A 17,301-nucleotide genomic window follows, 5' to 3' on the forward strand; every position below is an offset into this window, starting at 1 on the left:
TGGCTGATTCATATGGCGTAGATATCTTGCTAAGATCAAAGACGGAGAGAGATGGGTGTGAAACATGGACCGACCCATGCCATAGATGGTGACCACAGCATGCATGTCAAGTGCTGAATTACTAGTAAGGATGGATGAGAAGGAGAGTGGTGGGCAAAGACAAGGATATGTGGCCGATCCTCCATTTCTGCTGAGCTACTGATGATGGTCCTCTACGTTGGGCCATTAGACTTGCCTATCCAATTTGGAAGCTAAGAATAGGGCTGTCAATGGTATCTGAAAATCCGAATGGATGGGAAGGAGAGTGGTGGACAACGACAAGGATATATCATATATGTGGCTGATCCTCCGATAGGGACCATTAAATCATGGTCCTCACTCCTCTACAGTGGGCTACCGTGGGCCATTAGAATTGCCTACCCAATTTGGAAGCTCGAGGAGAACCCATACTTTGATGGGTTTTCAAATGGTAATAACGCCCATTATATATATATATATATATATATTGATGGTATTGAAAGCTGATGGATTACGATTACGAGTGGGTTCATCAGTTCATCCTTCCCAATTGGAAAGATAGACGATGGTGCATTAAAACTCTACCAAATGAGAAGTTGCCATGTGGACAACTTGACATGCATTCAGTGATATTATGTAACCTGACCACCAAAAAGCAAAAGTATCATGGTTGGACTTATCAGAATAATTAAGCTGATCTGAAACCATCATGGGGATTTCAATTAACGATAGATCGATGGATGTACAGAATGAGATATATAGAATAAGACATATGGTATCAGAGAAAAATATCAACACCAAAGGGTGTAATATGGAAGTAGGCTGCTGCTCATATGAAACGCTTATTTGGATGATGAATCACCCTTTAAGTTTAAGAAAGGACAGCCTTGAGTGGAGGAGGGTTGTCTTGTGCTGTGGCTGCAGAGACCAGTGGTCCCTTCATTAGACCTCCAAACAGTTCTCCCGGGTCGTAATAAATCTCAACCTCTTCAGCTCTGAGAGACTCATCAACCTGTGAAACAGCAATAGAAGAAAGTCATTAACTCATCCAGTCTGGGCCGTAGTAGGATGACTAACTTGAATTCATTCTCTGTTGCTGAAGTTAACTATATATACTGGGTAGCAGGTTGAATGGGAGGGGGCCGCCAATTGTTGGCATTATCAGAATCCATGAAAACATGCTCCAGAGTACTTCATTCTAAGAGAATACAGAAGAGGATTCAGTAGAGAGATGCTGGTAGCTAATAAGTAATTATACCTTGAGAACTCCCATCCCATAAAATTCATGTAAGAATAAATAAAGGGGAGCAAATCAATCCTTAGTCTTGCAGAATCATACCAATATCATTCATGTACGAAGAACAATAAGACATGTTGCACCCCAAAGAATATCATGCTGTAGTTATCAAGGAGGTTTAAACGTGCATACCTGTATCCATCGCAGTAGTAGAAACCTTTGCGGAATGAGTGATGAATCAATAGTAGGTCGACCGTGGTTTTCCTCAGTTAAATCTTCCTTTTTCCTTAGGTTTTCTCAGCTCTTGACTCTAATGGGGTAGAGCAAGAGGGCGGCTAGATGATTTAACATATTGGGAACCATAACCTAGGAGCCTTTATATTTTGACCTAATAGGATCCCATTAAGCCTATATGGGCCAAAATGTGGTATCCACTCATTAAGCCTCTTACCCTTCTGTTGAAGTCTACGGGCTTTGCCTAAATGAATCACTTGATTTAGCCTATTTACAAAATAGCCCATCAATGCAATTGTTTCAGTAAATATGTAAGCCCACTTAATAGAGATTAAAACCTAACAATCTCCCACTTGGGCTACATATGAGAACTGAAACAATTATATTGAAAGAATTCCTTATGTGTACACTTCTTATGCTAATTTCTTTAGACTTCTCCTTAGTTTCAATCCGGTCCATCTCCTGTACTAATATGAGCATGACGGCATTCACCACATATATGCATGACTAAACCTTTCATGCTCACCATATCAATGCATTCAATGACATAGATCAAGTATGGATGAGTGGCATGAAAATTACATGCAATGTGATATCAAAATATGCCTATTTCCAACTAGTTCAACTTTATTCTTTAGAGAGATCAATCAAAGTCACAAACATATTCAGAGATGTAGATGATGGAAAGAGTCATAAATTTTATTATGTGTAACTGTAGACATGCAAACATGCCTTAATCCATAGTACATCCAAGAGCAATAGAAAAGAAAACTCCCACTAAATCAATGTATCATAAAACATGCCTACACCCATATGAGCAGTGTGCTCATGAAAGACCTTAGGCGGCAATCCCTTGGTCAATGGATCCGCTACCATGGAGTTTGTCCCTATTTGCTCTATGCAAATCTGACCACTCTGAACTCTTTCCTTAACAGATAGAAACTTGATATCAATATGTTTCGACTTCAGAGAACTTCTGTTGTTGTTAGAATACAGAACTGCAGATTTATTGTCACACAATAACTTTAATGGCCTTTCAATGCCATTAACCACTCGCAGCCCCGTGACAAAGTTACGCAGCCATATCCCATGATTGGATGCCTCAAAGCAAGCTATGAACTCTGCTGCCATAGTTGAAGGGGCTATGAGCGTCTGTTTGGCACTTTTCCAAGATATAGCTCCTCTAGCTAACATGAAAACATAGCCCGAAGTGGATCGTTTGCTGTCTTGGCATCTCGCAAAATTAGAATCAGAATACCCAATGATCTCCAAACTGTTTGATTTCCTGTAGATTAACATGAAGTCCTTTGTTCTCTGTAAATACCGCATGCCCGTTTGGCTGCTTTCCAATGATCCAGTCCTGGGTTACTCAAATATCTGCCCAACAGTCCCACTATAAATGCTATACCGGGACATGTACAAATTTGAGCATACATCAAACTTCCTATAGCCGAGGCATAGGGAGCCTTTTGCATCTCCTTTATTTCAAGGTCTATTTTGGGGCACTGACTGAGACTGAACTTGTCTCCTTTAGCCACAGGCGTATCACCCGGCAAACAACTTTTCATGTCGAATCTGCTTAGCACCTTTTCGATATAGCCCTTTTGTGACAATCCAAGAACGCCTCGAGAGCGATCTCGTAGTATTTGTATGCCTAGCACAAAAGAGGCGTCCCCAAGATCTTTCATCTCAAAATTCTTAGTGAGAAATTTCTTGGTTTCGTGCAGCAAGCCTATATCATTACTCGCCAGCAGTATGTCATCGGCATATAGTACCAAGAAGATAAACCTGCTCCCACTGAACTTGTGGTATACACATTCATCAACCACATTTACCTCAAAACCATATGAGGTAATCACTTGATGAAATTTGTGATACCATCGACAAGAAGCCTGTTTGAGACCATAGATGGATTTCTTTAATTTGCAGACCATAGACTTTGAATCTTTGGATTCAAAGTTTTCTAGCTGAACCATATAAATCGTTTCATCAATGTCTCCATTGAGAAACGCTGTCTTTACATCCATCTGATGTAGCTCTAAATCAAAATGAGCTACAAGTGCCATTATTGTCCTAAAGGAGTCCTTCGAAGAAACCGGAGAAAATGTCTCTTTATAATCAATGCCATCCCTTTGAGTGAAACCTTTGGCGACTAGACGATCCTTATATCTTTCGGCATTGCCTTTTGAATCCCTTTTGGTTTTAAATATCCATTTGCAACCAATGGGTTTCGAGCCTTTAGGCAACTCGACAAGATCCCAAACGTTATTGTCTTTCATGGATTTCATCTCTTCTTGCATGGCATTGATCCAATGTTGAGAATTAGAACTTTGAAGGGCTTCGCGAATGGTGATTGGATCATCTTCCGCTAAGCCTACCGAATCTTCTTGTTCTATGAGGAACATGATATAGTCATATGGAATCGCACTTCTCCTTTGTCTGTTGGATCTCCTCAATGGCACTTCTTGAGGTTATTGAGTTTGCTCTATGGAAGGAACTTCATTGTTGTCTTGAACCGGAATCGCTTCATGAACAGTGTCAGGAATTGTTGTATGATCACTGGCGATAATAATATCAGGAAGAGAATTTCTCTTCTTGCAAGACAACTGTTTCGTCAAAAGAGACGTTCCTTAATTCTTCCCCTCCAAACTCAACATCTTCAAGAAATCTCGCATTTCCCGTCTCAAAGAATGAGCGGGTAGTGGGATCATAGAACTTGAACCTTCGAGAACGTTCCGCGTATCCAACAAAGTAACAACTAACTGTCATAGAGTCCAATTTCCTTTCGTTGGGCCTATAAGGCCTCGCTTCAGCTGGACATCCCCAAATGTGTAGGTGCCTTATGCTGGGTCTTTTCCCAATCCACAACTCATACGGGGTTTTAGTTACTGCTTTGCTGGGTACTCTGTTAAGGATATACACTGCAGTTTTTAATGCTTATCCCCAAAGTGATTCAAGTAAAGAAGAATGACTAATCATGCTCCTCACCATGTCCTTAAGTGTCCTGTTTCGTCTTTCAGCAACACCATTCATGCTGGGTGTACCCGGCATGGTGTACTGTGGGACGATACTACATTCCTTTAGGAAGTTAGCAAAGGGTCCTGGACGTTGCTCTCCTGATCCATCATATCTGCCATAGTATTCCCTGCCACGATCAAATTTGACGGCTTTAATTTTCTTACCAAGTTGAAGTTCAACTTCAACTTTATAAGACTTGAAAACGTCCAGGGATTGAGACTTCTCACTTATTAAGTATAGGTACCCATACCGCGAATAGTCATCTATGAACGTGATGAAGTATTGCTGGCCATTCCATACAGGCGTAGGGAATGGCCCACAGATGTCCGTATGTATCAGTTCTAAGACTTTCATACATCTATTGGCACCTATTTTCTTTGTGTTCGTCAATTTTCCCTTAATACACTCAATACAGACTTGGAAGTCCATTAAATCAAGGGAACCAAGAATTCTGTCTGACACAAGCCTCTGAATTCTCTGTTTAGAGATGTGGCCTAAGCGCTTATGCCATAAGGAAGCAGAATTCTCGGTTAATTTACGCTTTGCACCTTAAGTACTTGCATGCAGGACTGCATTGTGGGAAGCAATAGTTTCTAACATATAAAGACGATCAATTAAAATACCGGTACCAATAATATTTGAATTTAGAGAAATACTAACTTTATTATTTCCAAAACCACAAAAGTAACCAGATTTGTCTAAATAGGAAATAGAAATTAAGTTCCGTTTAAATGACGAAGCTACAAATGTCTCAACTAAATTCAAATAACAAACAACTTTTAAAATCAATCTAAAATGTCCTACAACTTCCACAGGAACTTTATTGCCATCGCCTACATAGATGAATCTTTCAGCATCAGTTGGCGGTCGACTCCAGATGCAACCCTGCATAGACACAATTATGTGAGAAGTAGCGCCAGAATCTATCCACCAAGTGTCTATAGGTACAGAAGCTAAATTAGCCTCAGAACAAACTAAAGAGAGAGACATACCCTTCTTTATGCGCCATGCGGCGTATTTGGGACACTCTTTCTTCATGTGTCATCCTTTCTTGTAGAAAAAACAGGTAAATCCATCACCTTGCTTCTTCACCTTTTTCTGCGTGGGTATTCCATTTGCAGTATCCTTAGTCCTCTTCTTTTTATTATTCTGAGAGGTTAATGCTAAATGAGCACTTTCCGTATTTTCTCTCTGGATTATTTCTTCTTCTTGCACACATTGAAAAATGAGCTCATTAAGAGTCCATTTCTCCTTTTGAGTATTATAACTCACCTTAATTGACTGAATTGTGTAGGAAGAGAAATGAGAACTAAATGCACGAGCAAATCATCATTTATCTCTAACTTTAGTGCCTTTAGTTTACTGGCAAGATTCGACATTTCCAGTATGTACTCCCTTATATTTCCTTTTCCCTTGTACCTCATAGAAATTAGAGTAGCTAAAAGGTTGCTAGTTTCCGCTTTCTCATTCTTGGCGAAATATTGTTGTATTGCCACAAGGGATTCCTTAGCATTATTGCTCTCAGAAATAGAGCCCCGAAACGCTTCCGGTATGGAACGTTTCATAATCATCAGACTCATGCGATTAGAGCAATCCCATTTCTCAACTTTGGCCTCATTGGAATTGTCCTCAGCCGGGATGGGTCGCTCCGTCCTTAACGCAAGGTCTAAATCCATGCAGTCGAGAACGATTTCCACATTCTCTTTCCAGATCTTGAAGTTTGTACCATTCAGCATGGGAATGGCACTGATTTGAGCAGAAACATTATTTGCAGTTGCTAAAACTGAACAAAGAACAAAAACAACATATAATCAATAATATAAATTACAAAGGCAAGATACCCAGCACAACTTGACATTTAGTGTTTGCACAGAAGCATCAATTATAAATGGCACTCTCAATGCAACAATCAAACATTGCTAATAAATCCTGTCAAACAATAGCCTTTCTTTGGACCGACTACTATTCACATGGATAATAGCTTTACAATATCAATATTCATCATCGCATGTGTGTTCACTACCCGACCAAACATCAACCTTCCTTTGGGCCGATCAATGTCCACATGGACAATGAACACACAAAATCTTTATATTTCAAATCAAATTAATTTTACATTGCAGAGGCTACTTTGGTAACATGCTACATCAATCAATTTAATTTGAAAAGAAAAAAAAAAGAGTATTCATCCAAAACTGTATTCATCGCATGCATCACAAAGTTAAAAAAGGGTTCACGGTTACTTCCATGCAAAAGGAGAGAAGAATTGACACATGCAAATTGCTTACGTGCATGCAAATCACGATTCCAAATTTTTTTTGAGTCGATTCTGTAGACGCATCGAATCAATGCGAATTCATTCTATGAGTTCCAGAGGCGCATCGCAACACTGATGCGTCATTTTTTTTTTTTTGGGTTCCAAACATGAAACACCGATTCCAGAGAGGCATCGCAAGCAAAGACGCAACACCGATGCGTCTCCTGTTTTTTTTTTTGTCGACTGAAATCAAAATCTTCATGACAAGGTCAAAACCGAATAATCAATGACCAAAACCGCATTGAATCATCAATGCGTCCTTGTTTTTTTTTTTTTTTGGTCGACACAGCCTTGCTTCATGGCTGTTCAACAAGCACACACAACCGAACGACTGTATCCATCGATCGAGAGGCAACCACAAAGAAATCGATAAAAAAAAGAAAAACGATAATCCTAATAACCGAACATGATATATGACTCTGATACCACTTGTAAGAATAAATAAAGGGGAGCAAATCAATCCTTAGTCTTGCAGAATCATACCAATATCATTCATGTACGAAGAACAAGAAGACATGTTGCATCCCAAAGAATATCATGCAGCAGTTATTAAGGAGGTTTAAATGTGCATACCTGTATCCATCGCAGTAGTAGAAACTTTTGCGGAATGAGTGATGAATCAATGGTAGGTCGACTGTTGCATCCCAAAGAATATCATGCAGCAGTTAACAAAGAGGTTTAAATGTGCATACCTGTATCCATCGCAGTAGTAGAAACTTTTGCGGAATGAGTGATGAATCAATGGTAGGTCGACTGTGGTTTTCCTTAGTTAAATCTTCCTTCTTCATTAGGTTTTCTCTCAGCTCTTGACTCTAATGGGGTAGAGCAAGAGGGCGGCTAGATGATTTAACATATTGGGAACCATAACCTAGGAGCCTTTATATTTTGACCTAATAGGATCCCATTAAGCCTATATGGGCCAAAATGTGGTATCCACTCATTAAGCCCCATACCCTTTTGTTGAAGTCTACGGGCTTTGCCTAAATGAATCACTTGATTTAACCCACTTACAAGATAGCCCATCAATGCAATTATTTCACTGAATATATAAGCCCACTTAACAGAGATTAAAACCTAGCAATTCAACCTTCTCCCCTGTGGGAGCATGTTCTTTGAAAGAACCTTCCATGAAACCCCAGTGCCTGAACTTGAAAGCTATCACAGGTGGTCCAGAGTAAACGCTCAGCACCTCCCAAGCAAACCCACGAGGAAAAGCCGTTTGGAAGACGTCGTGAGACGACTCGAAGCTCTCTTCGTTGGCCTTGTAGTACTGAAACTTCTCAAGAAGAGAGGTCTTCAACAATGCGTTGTAGCTCCCAAGTCTAAGAGTTTCTTCCCCTGATATTCCTTCTCTCCCTGCAGTTACCGCACGTCAACCTCAAAACCAAAATTAATTAGGTCTGTTGGACGACTGATGAAACTTGAGGAGAAGGAAACAGATGGAAGTGGGTTGGCTCACCATTGACGAATAACTTGAATTTCTCTGGGTTGATGGTTTTGAAGTCCTGCAACTGTGTCTTGTGAGAGAGCTCCATCTCCCATGTTTTGACAGCATTCTGCACCGTTTCCTCTAATGATCCTTTCGGCCATTCCTGTGTAAAACAAGAAGATCGTTAATAACAAGGAAAAAAATTAATATTATATTGATGGGTTTGTCTTTCCTCCCCACAAGATCTCATCAAAACAAATTGGGAATATAAAAACTGTAGCAGAGCTCTTGAAAAATGCACAAACAGATGGAGACAAACATTAACACGATCTCAACAACAACGACAAGAACAGCAGAAACAACAACCGATGGAGGTGTTATAAGGGATACGCTTACACCACCTTTGTTCGACCTTGTTCGAAGACTTGGTTAACCAGATTATAGATAGGAGGGCCACCATGTCTCCATTTGGTGTTCTTTTCTGCTTCCCCATGCATGTGAGATCGGTACTTGTCTGCTACAACTGTACCATTGTAAATTTCCTCAGCGGAAGACATCCTGAATTTTCTTCACAGAGAAAGAGAGAGAGAGAGAGAGAAAGAGAAGAAACTAATTAATGAATACTGGAGACGAGTAGTACTATTAATTTATAGAGAAGAAGCCACTGGAAAACGTATAAAGAATGAACCATTTTGGTAAACAGAAATCCAGAATACCAGAAAGATGGTAAACAAACGATTGGCCCTATCTTCTCCATGCATGGAACCACCTGGATGGATGGGATGATACATGGACAATCTAAACCATATCCATCGGATGAGGGCTGAACCTTAATTGATGGAACGATTCTCCAATAATTTGAGAATTGTTGAGAGATATTTTATAGTCGAGTACTGATCGAATTCCATGCACCGGGGCTAGACCCATTCTCTTTCAATTCCTTTATTTTGTCTTCTCTTGTTTTGATTGTATGTTGTGTGTTGTTTTCATGTACTTGCATGGTCAAGATTTTCTCCAAGTTTAATTTTTCTTTTTTATTTGTTGAAATGCCATTTTTTCCCATGGCTACGCTTATGAAGCTGATAACCATCTACTGGTTTTTCTTTATACTCCAATTTGTTTTTTTTTTTAATGGGCAAAATAACTAGTTGTACTCTCCACTTGTTAGTTGTTAATAAACCATTGGAGTGAGGTTGTTCTATGGTTTCTTTGTTAATTAATTAGTAACTCGTGAATCCATTCTGTTTCAGGTTTCATTAAGACAGACTATAACAAGCAAAACCAAACCAAACAGATTAGCAAAATCTTCCTGCATTTCACCTGGGGCATTTAATTAAGGTTTTAATGTCTATATTCACTAGAGGAGAGGTCCTTGTAAAGACAGATAAACAGATTTAATGATTATGGGCATAAGAGGAGAGAGAGAGAGAGAGAGAGGGTTCTGGTTTTTGGATGGTCCCCTTGTCAAACTGGGAATAAATGCATTTTATTGGTGGACATTTTGGGGTGTACAGTGCTTTTGGCGCTAGAATTCATCTGTGGTAAAAGCCAGACCTAGCAAGTTGTTGGCCCTGATTGTTCAGTCCAATGGTCGTATGGTATGGCCCAAATGTGTTAAACTGGATGCATGCATTCTAGGCTCAGTTTGGTTCAAGTGCAAATTTCATTTGCATTTGTGTAAATGCATAAGCTAGGTGAAAATTCTGATTTACTTGGGCTTCAGACTTGGCTTTGTATTATTTGTTTTTGAGAATTAAAATAGGAAATGAAAATAATGTTGTTCCCACCCTATATGCAAGAGAATGAAAGGTAGTAGGAGGATTTTATTTGTTTAGAAATATGGTAGAAGCTAGAAATTTAAGTAGATAAAAGGTGGTGCAAATTTTGTATCAATTTTTGGAATGTAAAACTTGCAAGATCAATTAATGCAAATAAGACAAAAGAAAATACAAATTTTAGATTAAATAAGAGTATAATAAATCATGATTACAAACAAATTGGTCTAAAACTAAATTAAGTGTCTGATTTAGATTTGCACTCCAAACAAATAAAACCTTTTTTTTAGGCTGAGTTTGGAAAGAGTATAAATGCAAATATGTACAATGCAAATATAAACAAAATAATGCAAAACATAAGATTTTGTACTCTATATATCTGCATTTGTACTCCTTCCAAGCTAAATCATTAGGGAAAAATATTCATCAAGGAGCATATTGTGTAAGAGCCACATGCTCCTCAAGTGGGGCGGACCACTCAGTAGGCTTGATAAATATCGGAACCAAATTTGGACAAAATAGGGCTTACACCATTCCGAACTCACAGTCCAACCACTTGTCTTTTCCAGTCTGTACTTAACCATCTATGCACCTGTAGCTCTCTCTTCAATGAGTCCCAGTCTGTTTCTCACACGGCACCCCTTACATCGACCTCACAGTATGTCTTTTCTGAACTGTACTTGTATTTATTATTTATGAGAAGATGTTTCCAATATATGGTGGAATGTGGTTGTGAGGTCGGTGTGAGAGGCGCTCTGTGAGGAACGGATCCCAATTCCTCATCAATGGCATTCCTTTTATCCATTTGTTCTAGCCTCGGGTCAAACCATATTGGGGGTATTCTCCCATATGAATTGTTTTTTTCATGTTAATAATAGGAAAATTAATGGTTTGTTCAACTTCAGTAATTTTTATTGATTTTTTTGTTTTATTTATCAACACCCCCACTTATGATTCACTACTCTCTTAAACTTTGATGGAATCCTCCACTTGTCATTGTTACAAGTTCTAATGGTATAACTGAATAAAAATTATGAGGGGGAAGAATATAGGGATTATAGCTGATAAGGGCAACTTTTAGGCCCTAATATCAATAAAACTAATATTTTTAATAAAATTTCAAAAATAGGTTAACTTTTTAAAAACAATATCAAATAAGGGCAAAAACAATGTTCATCTTCTTCCTCTTGTAAATTATTCATCAGCACCGCCACCCACTACCGCCTACCTCTACCGCCTCCGCTCACCTCCAACAATGTCTACACCCACCTTCTTCCTACTCCAGTGTGCATTCCATTGCCTATGTGCTCCCCTCTACAAGGTATATACTCAATAAGAAAACTTGTATACACTAAAGAATTGCTTGGTTCATGATCATGATTCATGAATGTGTTTGATAATTTTCTTTTCTCTTACAGGTTACCCTCCCGGATTTTTTCTTGGTCGACCAGCTAACCAGTCAGGTCTGATATCTTAAACAATAGTACTGTAACAACATCTTCAGGCCAGTTGGTTAATTAACGAGTGGTGCGTATGTTGTTATGCTTGTTTTGACAAGTCCAAGCAATTAGAAGTCTGGAACTGTACATCTGCTACTATGGTTGGGGAAATTATGAAAAGAGAGAACACAAATGCAACGTCAATAGCGTTTACAACACTTTCTATTTCATTAGTGTGCTTGACACTTTTACAAAGAAAAAGACTGAATGCAAGCATACAATGCGCTCAAGTACTTGTCAACGATTGTGGTCGTGTCATGAGAACAACTTACAGCTAGGGGTGGCCACGAGCCAAGCTATTCATGAGCTGCTCGAGCTCGGCTCGACTCAGTTTCAACCGAGCTCGAGTCCAATTCACAAGCTCGATTAATAAATGAGCTGAGCTCGAATATATACATATATATATATATATAATAAAATTATAGAAAATAATATATAATACAAATATTATAATTCTTAATTTTAAATATCAAATAAAAAATATTTTTTATATATAATTTTTTTATAAAACATTTTTTCTGAAATTGAGCTCGAGCTTATGAGTTTTTTATTCGAGTCGAGCTCGAGCTTGAGCCTCATACTATTCAGCTCGGCTCGGCTCGAATCCACCCCTACTTACAACAACAAAAGGTAGAGATTTGGAAAATCTTGGTAGTGACAACTTCAGCCATTTCAGCAGTGGGAAGCACATACTGGGACCTTGTCATTGACTGGGGGGCTTTTGCAACGTCACTCTAAGAACCTCCGGAGGCAAAGGCGGAGGTGGGCGGAGGCATTGTCGGTGGCGTTGCTGGAGGCGGCGGCGGAATGAATGATCTGCAAGAGGAAGAAGATAAACAGTATTTTTGCCTTTATTTAATATTATTTTAAAAAAGTTAACCTATTTTTGAAATTTTATTAAAAGTATTAATTTTATTGATATTAGGGCCCAAAAGTTGCCCTTATCAGCTATAATCCCAAGAATATATGAAAACCCCAATTTAAAAATAGATTGGATCTTAAGGCTCTATTTTGAAAAAGTGTAAATATAAATTTCTACAGCGCAAATACAAGATTTTAAAATAACTATACAAGGTTTTGCATTGTACATATTTGTATTTATATTCTTTCCCAAACTGAGCCTAAAACAGAAAAGAGAAAACATGTTATTGGTTATATATGTATTTTTTGTTGTTTCAAAACTTGGACTGCTTTTTGAAAAAATAAATAAATAACTTTTTTCCATTTCAAAGCAAAAATACAGTTTAGGAACATGTTTCTACTTTTCTGCTTATATGATAATTTCAAAAACAATGAAAAGACATTCAAGTTGTAGGAAATCTCCATAGTGTCCATTGTGAGGACTGTTAAGCTGATTCAGCTACTTTGAGAAAGGCTGAAGTGGACAGCCCAAAAAATGACTTACAACTTCTTTGGATTTTTCAGCAAACATGCTTACATGGCTTAAAAACTGTCTGTATAGGGCCCACCTTGGAAAGTCAGAAGCGGCTGTGCTTCAGCCCTCCAAACGGGCATTAACTAATGTTGCATATCGATATGACTCTGGATCTTCTACCCACGCCTACCCACAATATACCACCCCCCGTGAATTGGGAATATCTCCCCCTGCATAATACTATGCAGAGGATGAGATATTCTCAATGTGTGACTACGATAAACGTGGACAGGGTTCTCGTGGGTAGGAGATCCGGACTCTATCGATATATCAAATCATTTGTGAGCCCAGATGTCATAGCTTGTGCTGACCTGAGGTGAGAACGGTAATTGACTTACTGTTGGTGGTGTTTGGTGCATTTTTTGGCATGTTTTTCGGTTTGTGAAAATCTTTTTTCATTCGGTATTGCGTGGACCGAAAGACACAAAGATGAGCGTGCAAAAAGACAAGCCAAAAATTAGGAAGTTTCAAATGAAGCTTTTAGTCTTTTCACATCGAAAATAGCATTTTCAACTGTTTTTAACAGTTCGATAGACCCATACAATCTTGATCCTTAAAATCAAGACCCCCAAAAGCTCAGTAATCTTCTTGTCTACTGGGCTGTTGAATGATCTACCTAGAAAGACTCGTCAAACAGCCCCAAGTAGTGGTCTATAAAGTTCAATTTTAATTTGCTGTGGTCGTTATTAGTATAGATAGAAGTAGAGATTATAAATATCAAAGCCAATGCCAATGCTGCCCCAATCAATACTGATGCTTTCTTTTTGTTCAGAGACATCGTAGAGATGTCAAAGAGATGTCGTATTTCCTTTTTCCTTTGTCAGAAGTTCGTGCAATGGTGCTGCTTATGAATTGGCTCGAAGAGGTCGTTTGATCAAAGTGTTTTAATTTTGTGGATATGTTTGTCCCGACTGGTTATTCTCTTTTAGTTCAAGTTGACTTGCCCTAATTTCTTCTGTTGTGATTTGTGTTTTGGTTGTTTGCTCTATGTTCTGCAAAATCTTTGGATGTTTTCTTTCTTTCCGTGGCTATGGCCACTTTAATGGAAAGCCTCTCATATCACACCTGAGACTTGGTTACATGTTTTTTTTGGAAAAAATGTTTTCTCAGATCACTAATTGAAAATTGGAAAAAGGTGTGGTTTGAAAAAACTTCTTTTTTGGTGTTTTCTTGATTTTTTACTGTTGCTAACAATAGTATGCTGATGTGGCAATAAAACCCGTTTATTTAGCTGTAATCGTGCGAAAAACCATTTGCTCAAAAAACATTTTATGAGAAAACAACATATCAATACAAAACCATTTGCTCAAAAACACCTCTCAAGAACCTTAATTGGTTCCAAACATGGCCAAACTGCTAGGTCTCATTGTGCCAGTATTGCTGGTTATGAATGATAGAACGGATGCTCTCTGTCATTACTTAGATATCTCCATTAGGGGTGTCAATGGATTGGTTTTGGCAACCAAATCAAAATCAATTTCGATGGATTGGATATACCAATAAAATATATTGAGTTGGACCTGTCCATATTTAATGGTCCAAAGTATTTATTGGATTGGATCTAGTTCTGTAATGGATTCATATTGGATTGGGTCAAATTGAACCAATATCCTCTCCATTGATAAAAGATACGAATAAAGATGTTAAGTAACCAGGTTTGGGTTAGAATCAATCTAAATTAAAATCAACTTGAACAAATTAAACAATCCAAACATTAAATTGAACCGGTCAAAAATGGTCCAAAATATTTATCGGATTGAATTGAACCTGATCCATCTATAATGGAATCATTGGACCAAATCCAATCCAATTAACACCCCTATCTCCATCACCACTGGGTTTCCATCTGTGGAGGTTTTTAAAGAGTGATCGGTATATTTTCCACTCAGTTAATTGAATATCTGTGTAGTTTCTCTATGTAAAGCCCTGCGGTTAGAGAAAGCCGAACCAATTATAATGATCGTATCCTAGCTTACAATATGTACCAGTTGCTGCCTATTGTTGGTTTATCAAGGTTGGTTGCTGGTGTTCATTAATTGCATTGCTTTCATTGATGGTGCCATTGTTACTTGCAACGCTAAGACCTACGCCAATGTTAAAATATCAATAAGATACTCTCAATATGGGCATATTGTATCTGTATTTATAATCACATATGTGGGATGTGGGATGCCAGATATGATATGATTGGGTTTGTATTTCATGAGTCATTGTATCAGCATCATACACATACACCTCCGTATCAGGCCTAGATTTTTTGAACTTTAATAAAAATTGAAAAATATAAAAATAAGTCATATGTTTTATTTTACAATTATAAATTAAACATGAAAACATGTTTATTATCTAAAAAATAGTTATTATTGATATAAAAATACTAAATAAATATTTTTCTACAAAAAAATAATACAAATTAAAAGTTATAATTATAAAAGCTGAAAGAGTGATAATTATTGTATGTTGTGTACAAGTTCTACAACCCCAATATTGTTGATTGTAATATTTCTCTTCATATAACCTATTAAATGTGTATTTCCCAAGTGTTTATACCTTGTTCATAAATAATTCAATTATATACTTAATATTATTAGTGTATTTATGTGATTTATATACATTTCCTTAGCATATTCAAACATTTTCATATCTTTTATTTATATCCATACATTTCCAAAATGTATTCATATCCAAGCTATTCGATACATCTATAGTTGATACCGATACTTCAATCCTTTACCTACAAAAATTCCGATTCTTTTGCATATGCTACAGCAGTAATCGGTGCTTTAGCTAAAAATAGGTAAGGCAAAAGAGGGAAATGATTGCATAGAATAGAACAGATGGTGAGGACAAGAAATCTTTGGTTGTCCACGTTCTACTGTCCATAGGCTCTCTTCATGTGACATGTTAGCCCATACACTTCAGCACTGTTTACTGTCACATGGAGTTTATGTGGACTGATGTTTTATGCAGGAAGAGCCCCGTGAATAGCTCATAGCCTCATACTGTCAAACATAGAAAGCCATTTTTTTTCGTTGAAAACATGGAATTAAATTTGGGTTTAGTTCTCTACATTCCACAAGAACTTGATTCACAAGCACTGGGGAAGTGTTTGGTCTTTAGGCTCAGTTTGAAAGGAGTATGAATACAAATATGTACAGTACAAATACATACCAAATAATATAAAATATGAGATTTTGCACTCTACACATTTGTATTTGTATTCTTTCCAAACTGAGCCTTAGAACCATGTATCAGCTGCTTAGAAGTCAGCACATTACTTATTATACGATGGCCTACAATCTTCGGGTCAAATTCAACAGTTGTTTCAGAGTAAAAGGCTGTTGGCCTCGTGTCCTGGGGACACTACTTTCGGACAGAACTTGAAAGTAGAAAGTTTACATGGCAGACTATTGAAGCAGTTATCCCTTGGAATATATGGAAAGAGACGAATGCCCATGTTTTCGAAAATGAACACAGCTATGAGGTCATAGAAAAGAGAGCAATAGGTACCCTGTTCTCTTGGCTATCTGTCCATAAAGATTTTCATGGAAAACCCATAAATCAGTTCTTAAAGTGAAGAGTCTTCATAAACCATCAAGATCAATGTGAAGGAAACAAAACATTGATACCGCTGTGCTGCATCTTATGATTTAAGTTATGATCTCAACCCTTGAGGTAGCCAATCTAACTAGTTGATTGCATCACGTTTTATTGCAAGTTATAAGGTAAATTGTCATTAATACATTCCACACAAGTTACCACGACTTAGCTGCGTTTGAATTAATTTTAGAATAGAATCAAATCTAGTTAATTTGGCATTGCTTCAGGTTACCTTGAGGTTAAAACCAGTGCCAGGCCAAAGTCGGAATAGCATTCCTCTTTCTAAGACTATCTCAAGTTGCATTTAGAGATATTAACATTGGTCATGACTAGACGTTCTTGCTCTGTGGAAAATTTCCAAGTAACCACAATCAAATATTAGCAATAATACCAATCCAAAGTCTACATAGATTAAACCATTGGCTGATGTGAATTCAAGCTGTTACAACTTGATTTCCCCAAATAAAGCTAAAGCAGATTTGGAATGCCATCTACTGAAGTAACAGTTGCAGATTTAAAATCTTCAACAAATGAATTGGGACTTTTTCTGTCTCCCCTACTCTTTTCAAACTACATCTTTGGCACCTCCAAACTAAACTGCCTTTTCTTCATTCATGTTTTGTCATTTTCTATTTCCCCTTCAACTGGTAGTTTAGTAGGGCATTACCTTGGGTTTAAGGGGTCAAGGAACAGATGTTAAGGGAACCCCATTTAAGCTGTCCAAATAAGCAGTGTTTGG

General features: G+C 37.8%; 1 protein-coding gene across 4 annotated transcripts; it reads right to left on the bottom strand.

Annotated features, from left to right (window-relative positions):
• Window positions 1-770: 770 nt before the first annotated feature.
• On the bottom strand, window positions 771-9,123 carry LOC104589748 (pathogen-related protein-like). 4 transcript variants are annotated; one of them, XM_088899996.1, is made up of 6 exons: window positions 8,970-9,123; window positions 8,655-8,811; window positions 8,284-8,416; window positions 7,904-8,180; window positions 1,277-1,298; window positions 771-1,030 (listed from the first exon to the last, which is right to left on the bottom strand). In XM_088899996.1, exons 1-6 carry the CDS (start codon window positions 9,008-9,010, stop codon window positions 890-892), a joined length of 771 nt encoding a protein of 256 aa, XP_088756122.1. In that variant the 5' UTR covers window positions 9,011-9,123; the 3' UTR covers window positions 771-889. The 4 variants fall into 4 exon arrangements, 2 of the variants coding, with proteins under 2 accessions (XP_088756122.1, XP_088756123.1); XM_088899997.1 differs by having other exon boundaries at window positions 8,655-8,820; window positions 8,970-9,109; XR_016083635.1 differs by lacking the exons at window positions 771-1,030; window positions 1,277-1,298 and adding an exon at window positions 5,631-6,290 and having other exon boundaries at window positions 7,517-8,180; window positions 8,970-9,122.
• Between the last annotated feature and the right edge of the window lie 8,178 nt (window positions 9,124-17,301).

This window comes from Nelumbo nucifera, chromosome 3 (assembly GCF_055504915.1).
Source record: "Nelumbo nucifera cultivar China Antique chromosome 3, China Antique-T2T, whole genome shotgun sequence".
NCBI classification, from domain to species: Eukaryota; Viridiplantae; Streptophyta; class Magnoliopsida; order Proteales; family Nelumbonaceae; genus Nelumbo; species Nelumbo nucifera.

Coding starts and splice junctions, on each gene's coding strand:
- LOC104589748 (XM_088899996.1), bottom strand. CDS start 9,010: ATGGAGAAGATAGGGCCAATCGTTTGTTTACCATCTTTCTG. Junction 8,417..8,654: donor TCGAACAAGGTCGAACAAAG/GTGGTGTAAGCG, acceptor TGTTTTACACAG/GAATGGCCGAAAGGATCATT. Junction 8,181..8,283: donor ATTCAAGTTATTCGTCAATG/GTGAGCCAACCC, acceptor CGGTAACTGCAG/GGAGAGAAGGAATATCAGGG.